At 36.4% G+C, this 17,286-nt stretch overlaps 1 protein-coding gene across 4 annotated transcripts in view; it reads left to right on the top strand.

The window, feature by feature from the left end:
• Window positions 1-17,286, top strand: part of ACSS3 (acyl-CoA synthetase short chain family member 3) — a 140,667-nt gene that overhangs the window by 119,125 nt on the left and 4,256 nt on the right. For 2 of the 4 annotated variants that reach the window (XM_045872902.3, XM_045872901.3), the window contains 2 exons: window positions 2,078-2,159; window positions 4,332-4,454. In XM_045872902.3, the coding sequence (XP_045728858.1) occupies window positions 2,078-2,159; window positions 4,332-4,454 (205 nt within the window). Of the gene's footprint in view, window positions 1-2,077; window positions 2,160-4,331; window positions 4,455-7,219; window positions 11,779-16,818; window positions 16,945-17,286 lie in introns of those variants that run through there. The other 2 variants (XR_006790593.3, XM_054506900.2) reach the window with 2 other exon arrangements.

Below are 17,286 nucleotides of genomic sequence, written 5' to 3'. Positions count from 1 at the left end.
AGAAAATGCTGCACTCTCCATCCCATGTACACACACTGACTGAATCAGGTACATACTAGGCCACCGGGAAACTCAGATTGCATGCAGTACCCAAAGTACTAATTCATTTGGATTATTAGTGCAAATACTTAGGTGTATCTACTGCTGGGGGGATCAAAATTTATATAAAATGAAAGAGAAGCTTACTGAACAGTAGGTCCTTCTATATGCATAGTTTTTAATATGGGCAATGTAAGTGTTTCAGGATTTGGATGGGCATTTCTGTATACTAACAATCAAATGGAGCTAAGAAAAAGTTGCTTTCATTAGACATGGCATCCACATTCTAATTTGCCTCAGACCCCAGCACTCTCTGATGTCCCCAAAGTTGCCTGAGTGTCAGTTGCCATTTATTATTGTAGTTACTTTTTGTTTTTCTTAGAGTATGGTTTAAAAATATCACGATGAAAAACAGAAAGGATTATATATCAGGATATATTTGGGGGGAGAAAACAACTGAAAATTACTTATTTAATATGTGAACAGAATCCATCTCCACTGAGATTATGGTCGAGGTCTTTTATTTTACATATAGTCAGCTTCAATCATTAATGTTACCACTTCTGGCCCGGATTGGCTTTTGATTTACCATCTACCATCCCTTCTTGGTGTCCTCTTCACCTCTTTATCCTCAGCATCCTGAAAAGGATGCTGAACTGAATGTGTTTTGGTGGCTGCCATATTCCTATTTTATTTCCATGTTTAATTACCAATGATTTACACTTGTTTGTAAAATATTAACAATAAAAACAAACTGATAAAGTGAAATTATATACCTAGCAAAGTCAGTTACAAGGACCCAAAGGGATCATCTGCCTCAGCCTAGTGACTTCGCGCAGGTTTAGTGATGAACAGCAATAGTAACAACAGCAGAATCTCTGTTGTTCTCTTTACAAATTGCTTTCATATGCATTCTATGCAATTACATGAGGTCCAGAAATGCAGATGTTGCATTTTTTCCTCCATCATAAAATAGTACAAAATGAAGACCTCTCAAGGGGAGGACCTACCGGGAGGCTGGGGATGGTGGAGCTGGGCTGCTGATCCCACCTGTAACAGCACTTTCTGCCTGACAGAACGTGAGACTACAGTTCAGAGCCTTGGAGGCCTAATGTCGGGGTGGAAGATGTGGGATGTTGCCTCATGTGGGCAGTAGCCATGTCTACTTTGTTTTCAGTTTTCTCAGAATCAGTACTGTGAAGTCACTGCTTCACTTCGTATTTTTTATTACGTGAGCCTGGAGAGGGAAGGTTTTTGAAAATCTGTAAGTTTTACAGTATCGGAATTTCCAAACTGTAAAACATCTGAAAATGTTCTTGTGTCCAGAAAACAATTGTTCCTTTACCTGTATCAAGACAGACAGATAAAGATAAAGCCCTTGCCATGTGTATAACACCTGTTCGATACTATGGAGGAAAGCAAGAAATGTAAGAGCAAATTAGTTGGAAAGAAGGGTATATCCTATCTTACATTTTATATTCTCAAGTATCTCCATGTGTTCATCAGATGAGAAATCACATAGATTGGGATGGTCACGAAAAGGAAGAATACAAGAGGGCGTAGTGAGAGGGAATTCCCTGATGCAGATTGATTGTGAAGATAAAAGATTGTTCCTGGAATGTTGACTTGGAGCATTTTGTCACACAGAGATGGGCAGAGGTGGCAGTTGGGACCTTGGAACTTCAAAAAAAAAAATTATTTGCCTATGGTAGAAGGATATTTGTCCTAAAAAGTAATTCAGTGATGCATTTGTGGTTCCTTTTTGCAGATGTTATGCTTCTTATTGAAGCAGTGATTGCTGCTAATATCTATTTGAATGCCAGCTATATATGCCTTTTGTGCCCTTTCTAGAAACTACAGTCATCCCTCGATGATGCTGCCGTGTCATGGTCAGCTACTTCAGCCTCAATTAGACATGATCTGTCCAGTAGATTTAGGGGTTATATTTCAATGTGGGATTTGACTTGCTAGAAAATTATTCTAATCAATCTATATTACCACTTTGATAGTAATTCTAACTGCTCTGTTTTTATATAAGGTTGCCATTACCCCCTGGGGCTTTTTCAGGACTCTGGAAGAATCAGGAAGCATTCAAGCATTTATACTTTGAAAAATTTCCTGTAAGAACTTTATTATACTTTCTTTAAACCTTCCAAAGTACTTCTTTGTAGTTCTTGCCTATTAAATTGAGCACTCAGTCCTGGAATCATAGATACAATACAACTTTTAAAGTTTATCTGGACTAAGTTCTAGATCTCAGAAATAAGAATGCCCACACCACAATGATCGAAATAAGTCATTTTTATATTTATTTTTCAGTCTCTGGACATAGACATTTCTGTTTCTCTTAGCACATTTTCCTGAATTTTAGCAGCCCTCAATATCAGGAAAGTTTTTATTAAATTAAAGACTTTTGGGGAGGGCTATCTCTGTTCTTTCCTGCATGGATCCCTCTGCAGACTGAGAGCACCTGATCAGAATTGTACCCTGTCACTGGGACCCCTTAATCTCCTCTACAGCTGGCTATGTGAGCAAAGTTCATTTGGATTGCCCACAGTTGTATTTTTCCATTCCCTTACCTATTTTTGACATTTGTTCCTGAATGTTCTCTTGGCTTTTTATTTTAAATTCCCATTTTAAAATACAGATACATGCTAGACATGATGTTCCTGTAGCACAAACTCCAGTCACCTGGATGACAAAAACTGTTTTTGTCTTGTCATTTACCTGTTTCTCCACATCACCAAGATGTGTTTTGTGTTCATAACAGCACTTTACTGATAATACACATCAGGTCCCACCATCATATTGCTGCTGTCCTTTGACTTCTATTTCTTTCCGGGAGATTCTTGGTTCTCATCATGCAGTAGGTGAAAAAAAAAAAAAAAAAAGATCAGAATTTCATTTAAAAACAAAAACAAGTTTCAGTGTTTAACCTTTTATCTTTATTATTTGTGAGTGAAGGACAGGTAATCTAATCAAGCAGACAAATGACAAGATTTAAAATAGCTTCCTTTAGAAAGAGATCTTGGAGTTAAATGACCTCAGTAGCTGAGATTAAACAGGCCCCGGATGGATGGAGTGTGGCCAGGAAGATTTGTCAGTAGAGTTGACTCCGGGTCAGCCCAATCTATCCGCCCCATGGGCCACCGTTAAATCATCAGAGTACTGATATGATTAATTACACCTGACAATGGCAAATAAGGTGTGCCTGTGGTTTTAACATGATCACCTTTAACAGTGAAAGTTCCTTCAGAGTCTCAGTTTATGGTTAAACTATGTGGAGTGACTCTCTCTATATATTCTTGCCTTGTTACCCTGACTTCAAACTTCTCATCTAAGGGCTTAATCACAGCACAGAAGGGTTGAGTAACTTGCCTGTAGTTTAGAAATGATGGAGCTGAAAATGGAACTCATAATGGCTGGTTCCACGGTCCATGCTCTTTAACTGTACTCTAGGTTTTCTCTCCAGTAGAAATTGCAGTAAGAGCTGCCAATTACTGAGGGCTTATGATGGGCCAGGGTCTGCCCTCTTTAGATACACTATCTCGTTTATGCTTCACAGAAGCCTTATAGGGTATAATCCACTACCCTGTTTAACAGATGAGCACACTGAGTCTCAGAAAGAATAAGAAGCACAAATAGTGACTCATCTGGATTGTTCCTAGAGCCCATGCTTATTAACATAAGTATCAAGATAACTGAAAAGCATTAGAAGTAGTATTTCTTTCAACTTATTCTTCTTGATTCTTCATTTCTATTGTGATTTCTGGACCAGTGAAGATGTGCTGCTACTTTGAGTTGATCAAAAATTAAATTTCACCCCTATTATTATATTTCATGGAAGCTAGAGTCTAATCCAGATTCATGTTAATAAACTAGCGCTCTATTTTGTAATTATTTATAGAGAGCTTTAAAGCTTTCAAAAATTAATATAATTAAAGGAGAAATCTATCGAAGAATTACTTTGCAATAGCAAAGTATATTGGAAATATTGAACTATTACTTCTCCATTAAAAAAAAATTGAGTTCATAAACTTCACAGCTCTCAAACATTTAACTTGAATATATATAAGAATGCTTAAATTTAGTCCTGGCTATTAGTGGAGCAAAGAGATTCTAGTAAGTTATCAAAATCAAAAGGAGTTTAATTCCATAGCCTAGTAATGAAAAAAGTCAAATGTATGCAGTAAATCCATTTCTATCAGATTTTATATTATACCAAACTTAAATGATTGCATTACCTAGCAATCAATACATGCTAATTAGACATTATCGGTTCTTATTTTCAGGGATACTATGACACCATGGATGCTGGTTACATGGATGAAGAAGGCTATTTATATGTTATGTCTCGAGTTGATGACGTGATAAATGTTGCAGGTCACAGGATTTCTGCAGGTGCTATCGAAGAGGTATTGATGAATATGGATTTTCTGTTCCCAGTAGTATTTAGAGACAGAGCTGAACTGAAGTCAATTATTGAGGTTAAGTCAGTGTACCTGGAAAATTACCATACCCTTCATTTGATGTAGAGGCTAGGTTACTCTCATATCTCTCTCACCTCACTTCCTCTTGTGTAAATCCTCCTATTCTCCTCACTCCCTGATCTGTGTCTGGGTGGTAGGGAGGAATTTTAAGAAGCTACACATATGTGTTATTTATAGGAGAGCTTATATACTTTTGTTTTTTGATCCTTGCTACTTGGTTGCCTCTAGCTTCTTGATTTTCTCTTGCTTAATAACCTGGTTTGCATATCGTCTTTAACTGGTGTGAGATTTAAACATTTTATTGTACTCTTAAATCCTGAGAATTTTCTTCCAATGTAAATACATTGTCACAAAGTCCCCAGAAGAGGTTTCTTTGATAATGTTTTTAATTTGTATACTTACATAGAGTAAAACCCATTTTATTGTACAGAACTATGAGTTTTTATACTTGTATAGATTCTTGGTACCATCACCACAGATAGGACACAGAAAAATGTCAACACTGCCAAAGATTTCTCCCATAACATTGACCTTTGTATTCTGACCCTCCCCATCCCTGGTGACTTCTGATTTTTCTGTTTCTGCTTTTGCTTTTCTAGAATGTCATATAAATGGACTGATACAGTTATGTAACATTTTGAGACTGGGTTATTTCATTTAGGAAAATACATTCGAGATCCATCCAAGTTTTTGTGTGTATCATAATTTGTCCGTTTATATTGCTATGTAGTATTCCACTTGTGGATGTACTAACCAGTTTCTGTATCCATTCACTCACTGAAGGATATTTGGATTGTTTCTAGTTTGAAACAACTTTAAATAATTCTGTTATATACATTCATGTACAGGTTTTGGGGCAAAATTTGTTTTTATTTTTCCAGGATAAATATCTATAGTGAGTTGGCTGGGTTATATGGTAAGTGTATGTTTAAGTTTATAAGAAACTGTCAAACTGTTTTCTCGGTGGCTGCACAATTTTACATTCTCACCAGCAGTGTTTGAGGGTTTCTGTTTCTTCCCATCTTCATCCACACTTGGTGTTATCATTATTCTTTATTTAAACCATGCTATTAGATGTGTAATGGTATTGCATTACTTTTAATTTACTTTTCCATAATGACTTAATGATGTTGAGCATCTTTTGACATGCTTATGTCTCATCCACGTATCTTCTTTTGTAAAATACCTGTTGAAATATTCTGCCCATTCTTTGAAAATTGGGTTGTTTTCTTATTCTTCAGTTTTGAGAGTCCTTTATCTGATACATGATTTGCAAATATTGTCTTCCAGTCTGTGACTAGTCTTTTTACTCTCTTAAAAGTGTCCTTAACAGAGCAGAAGTATTTTTCATAATGATGAAATCAAATTCACTAATTTTTTTCTTTGACAGATCATAATTTGGGCGTTATATCTTAGAACTCTTTCCTAACCCAAGGTCATAAATATTTCTCCTTTGTTTTGACCTAAGAATTTTATAGTTTCATGCTTTACATTTGCTTTATTGTTTTACATTTTATATCAGTTTATATTTATATTTTGAGTTCTCATGTGTGTGTATGGTGCAAGATGTAAGTTGAGGATTATTATTATTTTTTAATATAGATGTCGATGGTTCCAAGAATCAATTATTGCAAAGACTGCATTTCTCCTTTGCATTTCCTTTGCACCTTTGTCCAAATCAGCTGACAGTATCTGAGTGGATCTATTTCTAGAGTATCTCTTCTGTTTCATTATTCTACATGTTTATCTTTTTACCAATACTATTCTGTCTTGATACTATAGCTTCATGGAATGCCTTAAAGTTGAATAGTATCCACATTTGCTCTTCTTTTTCAGAATTGTTTTGGATGTTCTAGTTTCTTAACTTTTCCATATATATTTCAAATGAACCTTTTGTAGTTACAATGGATTTTTATTGGGACTGATTAAATCTATAGATTCTTTTGGGAAAAATTGATATCTGATCCATACTGAATCTTCTAATCCAATAATTTTATATGTACCTCCATTTCTTTAGGTCTTTTTTGATATGTTTCATCAACATTTTACACTTTTTAGTATACAGATTTGTACTTAAGTATTTAATTTTTAAACTATTGTAAATACAATCTTAAGTTTTAGTTTCTAAATATTCATTGCTAGTGGATAGAAATACTATTGACTTCCTTGAACTGGTAATGCATTTTTTTATAGATTCTTGAGATTTCCTATATAGAAAATCATGTTGTCTGTGAATAGAGATAGTTTCATTGCTTTCTTTTCAGTCTAAATGCCTTTTATTCCTTTTTCTTGCCTTCTTGAACTGGCTTAAACTTGCAGTATGATATGGAATAACAGTGGTGAGAACCGACACCCTTGTCTTGTTTCTGATCTTAGGGTAAAAACATTCAGTACCTTACCATTAAGAATGTTGTTTCCTGTAGGTGTTTCTGTAGATAAACTTTATCAAGTTAAGATGTTCAATCTGTTCCTAATTTGATGAGATATTTTAAAAAATCTTGAATGAATGCTGAATTTTGCCAAATGCTTTTTATACTTTTATTGATATGATCATGTGTTTTTTTAAGCCTTTTAATACATGAATTGCATTAATTAATTTTCAAATGTTCAGCCTTGCATCACTGGGATAAACTTTACTTGGTTACAATGTATTGATTTTTTTTTAAAGATTTTATTTATTTATTTGACAGAAAGACACACAGCGAGAGAGGGAACACAAGCAGCGGGAGTGAGAGAAGGGAGAAGCAGGCTTCCCGCAGAGCAGGGAGCCCGATGCGGAACTCGATCCCAGGACCCCGGGATCATGACCTGAGCTGAAGGCAGACGCTTAACAACTGAGCCACCCAGGCGCCCCTGGGTGATTTTTTTAAAACATCTATAGTAATTTTCTTTGTTCTGAAGTTAGTTATGTGTGGTAATCACATAGCCATTCCATTTTTTTTTTTTTTGAATAGCATTTGAATCATTTATTTTTTGCCATCCTTTCATTTGGATCATTATGGATCCATACAGATCCATCATCTAGATTATTATGCTTCCTATGGACTTCTTGTAGATAGCATACAGTTGGGTCTTATTTTTATTTTTATCCAATCTGACAATCTTTATCTTTTAACTGATGTTTTTAGATCATTTACATTTAAACAAATTATTTATATATTTATGCTTATCAGTTTATTAGTTTTCTTTTTGCCTGTTCTTCATTCCACTCCTATACCCCATCTCCTATCTTTTAAGTCATTTCATTCTTTTTTTGTAGCTTCTGTTTCTTTACTGAAAACTTCTGTGTTTCCTTTTATTCCAAGAATGTTTGCCCATTCTTCTTGCGCCATGGCTATTGTTGAGTTTTTAAGACTCATCTTTTGTTAATTTTATACTGAATGTGCAAATGAGGTGTTATGGGTCAAAGACAGATTTCTTGATAATTAGTGTGTCATTGCCCTCTTAGGTTCTAGCCTTCGGTCGCACATAAGTGCCAGACACTTCATAGATGAGAGATGAGGAAGATAATTTTTGTCGGCTTATGAAGAGCAAGGAGACATTCATCTTCCACCCCTCATCAGAAGGTCTCCTTCCAAACATAAGGGCCTTATTCCAAATTCCAACTCTTTGATATGTAAATAAAATCTCTCCAGGAGCCAGATAGCCCTGTGTGTCTCAACTCTTAAAATTTAGAAATGTTTCCAAGTTCTGAGGCTTCATCTTTTTTTTGACATGTAAATACCTAGGAAGCTACTGAGCCAGTCTCCCCAGCACACTGTGAGTTTAACCTAGGGATCTAGTCTAGTCCAGACTTTAATAATTTTGCCTTCCCAGGGAAATTAGAAAAGTTTTATTATCCTTTCAGATCAGAGCCATTAACCTGGCAAACAGCAATAGATCAAATTCTCATGGTATTTGAAAATTCTCAGGAGGCTAGAGGTTTTTATAGGAGCAATGAGGAATCCAGGAAAGTTTTATCCTTCTGCCACCATTATAATAGCTGCATTAAAATTTTTGTCTGATCATTCTAATATTTGGGTCATCTTCGCATTGGCATCTATTGATTGATGGTCTTTTTTCTTAAGAGATGTTTAGGTTTTCCTGATTCCTTTTATGTCCAGTAACTTTAGATTTTTATCCTAGATATTTTGAGTATTACATTATGAGATTCTGGATCCTGTTTAAATCATCTGGATTTGTGTTCTTGTGATTACTTATTTTAGTTAAGAACAGACCACCTGTCCTTACTCACTTTTTGTGAACTGTGGTTCCAATGTCAATTTGATTTTCAGTCTTTGCAGTGCTATTTTGGTCCATCTCACTTGTGTCTCTCCTAGAGGCCAATCTGAAACTTGAGTTAAGTGTTCAGAATCTACACTGTGCTGAATCTGGTTGGATTCATGCATGCACGAATCTGGGGTAGGCTCATACACAGATTTAAAATATCCCTTTCTCTCCAGCTCCTTCCTCTCCATAATCTACTCTTCACTTTCTGATTTCCAAGGATCCCCATTGCTGTTCTTTTGGGTAAAAAGTTGGGGCTTTGTGTTCCCTGTCTTCTTATCAGGGGTCAATACTGCATGTTGTACGTGCACAGCATCCCTGGGCAGAGGATGAGACTGTCTCTTTGGTAGCACTTGCTTAGTGTAGAGCAGAGCAAATTAGGGATCTACTCAGGGACTGGATAGCTGCTCTTGGGGGGGAGGGGGCAGCAGCGCAAATGGCTCTGAATCTTTCTAGGCTCCCTTAGGGTGTGTGCATGTGTTTGGGGCGGGGGGTCCCTCAGGGTTTCATCCCACAGGCTGTACACCAGTAGTGGAGAAGGGGAAGGACCCTTGCTGGCATTCACTTGGAGCAGGGTGCTGAGAGTCAATATGGTTGCTACAGCTCTGTAGGAAGGAAGAAGGGCACTGCTTCTTTGTTGGTGTTCACCTGGAGCAGGGAGGTAAAATGAAAAGGATTATTTCCCAGATCCTCTGTCCTTTCCCTGGGCCTCTATAAAGGCAGACATTTCTTAGGGCTTTTCTGTCTGCACTTATTGGCAGTTGCACCTTTTGGTCTACTCTAGCACCCAGGCCAGAGTTTATAGGAGGCAAAACAAAGAAAGAAACAAACCATAATGACAGCAAAACCCAAAACCTCCAAAGAAACAAACAAAAAAGAGGGTTGTGTCTCGAGTTCTTATAATTTTAATAGAGTCATCGATCTGGTTTTTTAGCCAGAGTTTTTCATTGCAATTAGTAAAAGTGATAAGATGGAACATATTTATTCCATCTTTTCCAGAACCAAACCCAGAATAACTTTTAAATGGAATAGAGCAAACTGAAGTTTAAATGAAAGACAATGTTTAAAAATAATTCAGTGGAATCAGAGTGTGCAGAATCAAAGTTTAGTTCTCCTTCCTATAATTTGAAGATGGTCACCTTCTTTGAAAGTCATACTTAACCTTCAGCGAAAACAAAATAGCTTAACGCTTCTTGTCATGTCAGCTTTGTGTGTGTGACAATGTAATAGTATTTGAGTAAAAGGAAAGAACTTCTTTATATAATATTTTAGAATAAGTGGCTTTGTGTGCTATCATAATATTATCTTATTTTTAACCTACTGTGAATTTTGTGATAACCTGAAATTGAAATTTACACTTCATGTATTTTGGTGTGTTGGCAAAAGGTGGTTCTGGTTGCATGAACTTTTAATTTCTTGCCTGTAGGAGATTACTTCTAATATTCACCTGCATTTCTGGCAGAGACAGCTAATCAAAATATGGAGATTACATATGCAAGGCTTTTATAATCAGTCAAAGTTCTTGGTTCTCTCTTTTATTTTTAGAACAAAAAGACAAGTGTCAACCTATTTAAATATATGCTTTAATATGTTTCTACTGACATCCTTTTCACTGTATGTAATCAGAGAATGAGGCAGGCAGAAGGTAGGCAGTAAAATGACAAAATTGAAAAAAAAAAAAAGCATGCTAGAATCAATAGTTTCCAACAGGAATTTTGTCACTAGGTCTTGGAGTACTTACAGCACGTAATAGGACACCTGTCAGCCTTAAAGCCTTCTTGAAGTGAACGTCTCCCTTTATATGAATTAAATGATTAACTCTATCATATATTTATGTCTAATAAGGAAGTTAATACCTCAATTCATATCAGGTTTGTCTTCTTTATGTTGGCATTTGTTAGAGAGTTTTGAACTAACATTCTTTACTGGATTTTTCTCACCTCCTAGCAAAATTGCTTAACATTGATAATTAATGTGTATGTTTTTACATACATATTTTTATTGGTTTTATTGATGACATAACCAACATTTATTAAAGGGCCAAACCTTACTTTATTTGTAAATGCTTTCCAGGACTCTCACCAGGATTCTCAATTGTCAATTCTGAATGTTGGATTCCACTTTGAGTTTTTGAAGTAGGATTTGAGGGTCTTAATTCACGGGACTCTCATTTGTAATAACTAAAAATAGACTGAATGTTGTTTTTATATAGTGTGAAAATCTGTGTCTTTCCAGTTTCTTAAAGTAAAATATGACAAGTGCATTACCTTACATAAGACTAAATCAAACAAATTCTATTAAAATTACTACATTAAACACATTTCAGGAAACTGTATGTTCTTTTCTGTTCTCATCATAAGAAAACAGTTCTAGAATAGCTTTTATAAATTTAAGAGCATCTTATCCTTGCAGATCTCAACACATGTAAGGGCCTTCTGTAACTATTAAGTAATAATCATATCTATTTGAAAAGTTGATTAATGTTTGAGAGCCTGGCATCTAGCCAGACACTTGGGATACTTCAGTGGAAGTTCAAAGTGTCCTTAAAAAAACTGGGTCTGAAATCTGCTAATTCAGGCCTTATGAGCCCAAATTACTAGGAGCTAATGTGGTCCTTCTTACTTGGTTCTCTTTCACTGTTGTGGTCAGGCTTTCATGCAAAGACACCTCCAGGGAACAAATTAGTATCCCTGGTTTCATTCTTTCACTTGTAGTTTAAGTTTCATTTTGCTAAATAATCCAACTAGTATCCTTGGGAACTGTTAAAATACGGCACTTAAATCCTAGAGCAGTGTTCATTGTTTGCCCTTTGGCAGGTTATTCGAACCAAAGTTTCACTGTTTGTTTTCCAGGTTAGCTATTTTGTTTGCTATTTTTAGGAGTGATTTCTTCAGGATTGAATATATTTCCATAAAGTGTGTATTCAGCAAAGATGCCATGTAATTTCACTTCTACCCAGCATTAAATGACTACTGGTTTTAAATAGTTGTAAAATTGCTGAATATTTTCCTGAGTACAAATATGAATATGATGATAATGTGGAATCTAACAGTTTCCTAGATGACTCCAATATCAGAGGGAATGAAGAAGCATTCTTCTTCCCACTGCAGAGGCAATCTCCTACCAAAGACTGGATCCTGCATCTTATGAAGGTGCTTGATTTAAACTAATACTTCTAAAATTAAAATACTTAAAAACATAATTGAAAAATCTGTGTAATTCAACCCACTAAAGTCATAGAATCTTTCAAATCCATTAAAATATACACAAAAATGAGAGTACCCCCTTCAAGCTCTATTACAAAGCTGTAATCATCAAGACAGTGTGGTACTGGCACAAAAACAGACACATAGATCAATGGAACAGAACAGAGAACCCAGAAATTGACCTTCAACCCTACGATCAACTAATCTTCGACAAAGCAAGAAAGAATATCCAGTGGAAAAAAGACAGTCTCTTCAACAAATGGTGTTGGGAAAATTGGATAGCCACATGCAGAAGAATGAAACTGGACCATTTTTTATACCATATACAAAAATAGACTCAAAATGGATGAAAGACCTAAATGTGAGACAGGAATCCATCAAAATCCTAGAGGAGAACCCAGGCAGTAACCTCTGTGACCTTGGTCGCAGAAACTTTTTGCTAGACACGTCTCCAAAGGGAAGGGAAACAAAGGCAAAAATGAACACTGGGACTTCATCAAGATAAAAAACTTCTACACAGCAAATAAAACAGTTGACAGACCCAAAAGACAACCAACAGAATGGGAGAACATATTTGCAAATGTCTATTCAGATAAAAGGCTAGTATCCAAAATCTATAAAGAACTTATCAAACTAAATACCAAAGAACTAAAAATCCAATCAAGAAATGGGCAGAAGACATGAACAGACATTTCTCCAAAGAAGACAAATGGCCAACAGACACTTGAAAGAGTGTTCAACATCACTCGGCATCAGGGAAATACAAATCAAAACCACAGTGAGATACTACCTCACACCAGTCAGAATGACTAAAATTAACAAGTCAGGAAATAACTAATGTCGGCTGGGATGCAGAGAAAGGGGAACCCTCCTACACTGTTGGTGGTAATGCAAGCTGGTTGTAGCCACTCTGGAATATAGTATGGGGGAGTCCTCAAAAAGTTGAAAATAGAGCTACCCTATGACCTAGCAATTGCACTACTAGATATCTACCCCAAGGATACAAATGTAGTGATCTGAAGGGGCACCTACACCCCAATGTTTATAGCATCAATGTCAACAATAGACGAATTATGGAAAGAGCCCAGATGTCCATCAACAGATGAATGGATAAAGATGTGGTGTGTATATATATATATATATATATATATATATATATATATATATGCACACACACAGTGGAATACTACTCAACCATCAGAAAAATGAAATCTTGCCATTTGCAACGATGTGGATGGAACTAGAGGATAAACAAAATAAGTCAGTCAGAGAAAAACAATTATCATATGATCTCTCTCATATGTGGAATTTAAGAAACAAAAGCATAGGATCATAGGAGAAGGGAGGGAAAAATAAAACAAGGTGAAATCAGAGAGGGAGGCAAACCATAATCATAAACTCTTAATCATAGGAAACAAAGTAAGGGTTGCTGGAGTGGAGGGGGCTTGGGCGATGGGGTAACTGGGTGATGGACATTAAGGAGGGAAGGGGTTTAGTGAACACTGGATGTTATAGAAGACTGTTGAATCACTGAACTCTACCTCTGAAACTAATAATACACTATATGTTAATTAATTGAATTTAAATTAAAAAAAAATTTAAAAGACAGTGGAAAATGCTATCAAATTTGAGTGGGAAAGGATTTTAAATAGTAACTCTACATATAGTTAATCTATCAATCAAATTTGACAAAATAAATACATTTTCAAGATATAAGGACAAAGAAGATTTACAGATCATCCCTATCCACTATGAATAAATGATGCTTGGAATATTACAAAATAAGAAAAAAATGCGAGAGAAATAATACCATAAGACAAGAAGCATCTCAGTATCACAAGAAAGGATTGTGTACTGCATACTGCTAGCCTGGGAAAAGACCAAAATTCAAGATTTGATGTATAGTTTCTCCTGAACACATATCGCTTTCACACCATCCTAAAGGCAAAAAGTCGTAAGTTGGAACCATTGCACACTTTTGGTGAGACAGTTATCTCTCAAGTTGTATCATTTTTTCAGTTCTTAACTGTCAGTTAATCACGGATGCTTTATGGATTGTACCTGGAGGACATATACGAAAGTGGCTTTTGATATTTTTACCCCCATAGGACATTTGTTTGGCTTCTGTCCCTTAAATGTTGCCAAGACATACTTTGATGCTTTCCTTTTTAATGACTCAGTTGTTGAAATCATAATTTGGCATGTAAATATTACTTGTGGAGCCAACATAGAAAGCTGTATCCCTCCCTTTATGGCATCATTTTAATGCTGATTAATATTTTATCCACTATAATAATGAACTTCATTTACAGATGACATAAAATTCTGGTAAATGATTATGTTGTTCACAGATTTTTAAGAGTTTGTCCACAAACTAGACAAAAAATCTGAAACTTTGATATTGTAGAGAACTGTGTTATATATTACTTTTGAGTTTAAAATACTCAGCCCATATGGAAAAGCAGTCAGCGTTTTCCCAACCACTTCTAAACATACTAACACTGAGGATGGAAACATGGCGAAATTAAAACAATAAGGTGAAAGAAGGGCAAACTACAAGATTTGCTGTTTGATTTAGTTAAAATTATACCAGTTAGGTGACAAAATACCTGGATGATCGATTTTTTTTAATAGTAATTTAAACAGATACATTGGCATTTTTTTTTAAAGATTTATTTATTTATTTGAGACAGAGAGAATGAGAGAGAGAGAATACATGAGAGGGGGGAGGGTTAGAGGGAGAAGCAGGCTCCTCGCCAAGCAGGGACCCCGATGCGGGACTCAATCCAGGGACTTCAGGATCATGACCTGAGCTGAAGGCAGTCGCTCAACCAACTGAGCCACCCAGGCCCCCAGATACATTGGCATTTTAAAAACTAGGAGAGGCTTATGGCACCAGTGAAAACTTTAATAATTTTTTTTTTTTTTGACAATCAAAACTCTGGTTAGGCAGGTAAAATTTTTTCTGTACTCCTTAAGGGAATCCTAAATCGGAATCAGAGCAATGGGCCTACCAAGTTTATATCCTATCTGCTATAGACAAAATATTCTCTTCCAAAGACTGTGACTGACTCTACTAACTACCAGTACAAATCTCTGGCAATAAATATTTGTCTCTAAGCATATGGACCTAAACTGTAAATAAAATCTTAATAAATGGGAAAGCTGTTGAAAGCACTTTGAGAGTTCAGATTGAAGCCCTGGGAGAAGATGGTGGTGTATGGCCTGTATCGTTGGTGTTTTGCAGAAGCTTTTTAGTGAGGCCCAATTAATGGAGGATGAGGTGCATATCTCTGTCTCAGCAATGAAGTTAATAAAATGTACAGCACAAAAGTCATTTAACACATACTATCCTCAGCAGTATAAGAGTCAAAAACTATGTGGATGGCAACTCTTACACCTCAGTCCTTCAACGTGGATGGTAACAAGAGGATCGAGGAGGTGTTGATTTCTGTTTCACTAGGGGCTGTGTCAGGTGGTGCACAGGCTACTAGTTCACCGAGTCTTCCAGGACCTCAGAGAAGAGACAGCTCATTTTCAACTTGGCATAATTAAAAGAAAGAAGAATTCACGGAAACTTTGGGACTTGAAAGTGGCGTGTCCTAGATTCTGTGGGTTTTTCTCCTATCTCTCCGGTTGTGCCTTTTTAGTCTAGTTTGGCAGTTCCTCCTTTTTCATGTAGCCGTTAGATGGTGGCGTTCCTTAAAGCTCTCACTCTTCTCTCTGCTTTCTCCCTAACTGATCTAATCAATGTCTATAGCTTTCATTACCATCTCTGCATTTAGTGACATTCAAATGTGCATCTCCAGATTAAGACTCCCATCAGATTCAACTCCTCCACTCAGATATCTCCAAGGTGCTTCTGTGGAACATCTCTAAGATTTGATACATGATCATTCCTTCCAAGCCTAACCTTCACTAGTATTTTCTGGCTTAGAAAATGGCACCACTATCCAATCAGCTGTTCAAGCCAAAAAGCACAGAATCATCCTTAGCTTCTCTACCTTCTTCTTGCCCCATATCCAATTTATCATAAAATTGTGTTCATTTTACCTCTAAAGAAACTCTAGAATCTTCATACCCACTGTCATAGCCTTGGTCTACTATGGTAGCCTCATGGGCGATTTCAACAAACTGTAATACTCACCCTTAACAATCCTCTATTTGTTCTCTACAACGAACCCAAAGTAAATTTGTTTTTCAAAATACACTCTGAAGTAAAAGAAGCCAATGAAAAGACTACATACTATATGATTCCAGCATTCTGAAAAAGGACTTTGGAGACTCTGAGAAGATCAATGTTTGCCAACGGCTAGCAGGAAGTAAGAATAAATAAGCAGAGCACAGGAGATTTTTTAGGGCAGGGAAACTATTCTGTGAAATGCAATATAATGGTGGACACACATCATAAAACCCACAGAATGTATAACACCAAGCGTGAACTCTAACGTCAACTATGGCCTAAGGTGAGAATGATGTGTTGATGTTGGTTCATCAATTCTAACAAATATGCCACTCTGGTGAGGGATTTTGAGAGTGGGGGAGGCTGCGCATATATGGAAGCAGGACATATATGACAAATCTCTGTGCTTTCCACTCAATTTCGCTGTGAATCTAAAACTACTCTAAAAAATAAAGTCTATTAAAAAAAAATCTTGTCTCTCCTCAACTCCCGAAAATGCTTTATTGCCTTTCCAGTGTTACTAAAATAAATTGGAAGTCCTTAGCACAGCCCCTCTCTACCTCTACACCTTCATCTCTTCTTGCTCCTTTCTCAGTCTTGTTCTCTGCTTTCCCTCCACATTAATCTCTTTCAGGTTTGAATGGTTTGTGCCTAGTCCTTCCTCAGGGCTTTGCCCCGCCTCTCCATCTTGCCTAATCAGCATCTACTCATCCTGTAAACCTGAACTCATTGTCATTTCCTGAAGGCTTCTCTGAGACCGGTATTTATCCTCCTGCTTTTGCCATATATTTCCTATAAAAACCCGTTTTTTTGACCACTTCTGCTATGGCTTTCATAAAAACCAGGCTAGCTCTCCAGAACCCTTATCACTTTTATATTTAAACATTCATAATACTAAGTACTCGTGATTGTTTATTAATATTGCCCTCATCCATTAGGCTGTAAGCACCCTGAGATGGTGCTCCACCTGTTTTTGCTCACCACTGGGCCTAGTGCAGTGGTTGGAACAGAGAAGGATTTAGTAACTGTTTGTTGAAAGAATGAGAAGTGCCAAATGAGCTGTTGGTATATTGCCCACTGTTTTCTCTAGCTATTAGAGATT

Source organism: Mirounga angustirostris, unplaced genomic scaffold (assembly GCF_029215605.1).
Source record: "Mirounga angustirostris isolate CCGP_5_RB_7025 unplaced genomic scaffold, mMirAng1.0.hap1 SCAF_5, whole genome shotgun sequence".
Taxonomy (NCBI): domain Eukaryota; kingdom Metazoa; phylum Chordata; class Mammalia; order Carnivora; family Phocidae; genus Mirounga; species Mirounga angustirostris.
Note: the sequence above shows the minus strand (reverse complement) of the source record. Positions and strands in the feature narration are given on the sequence as shown.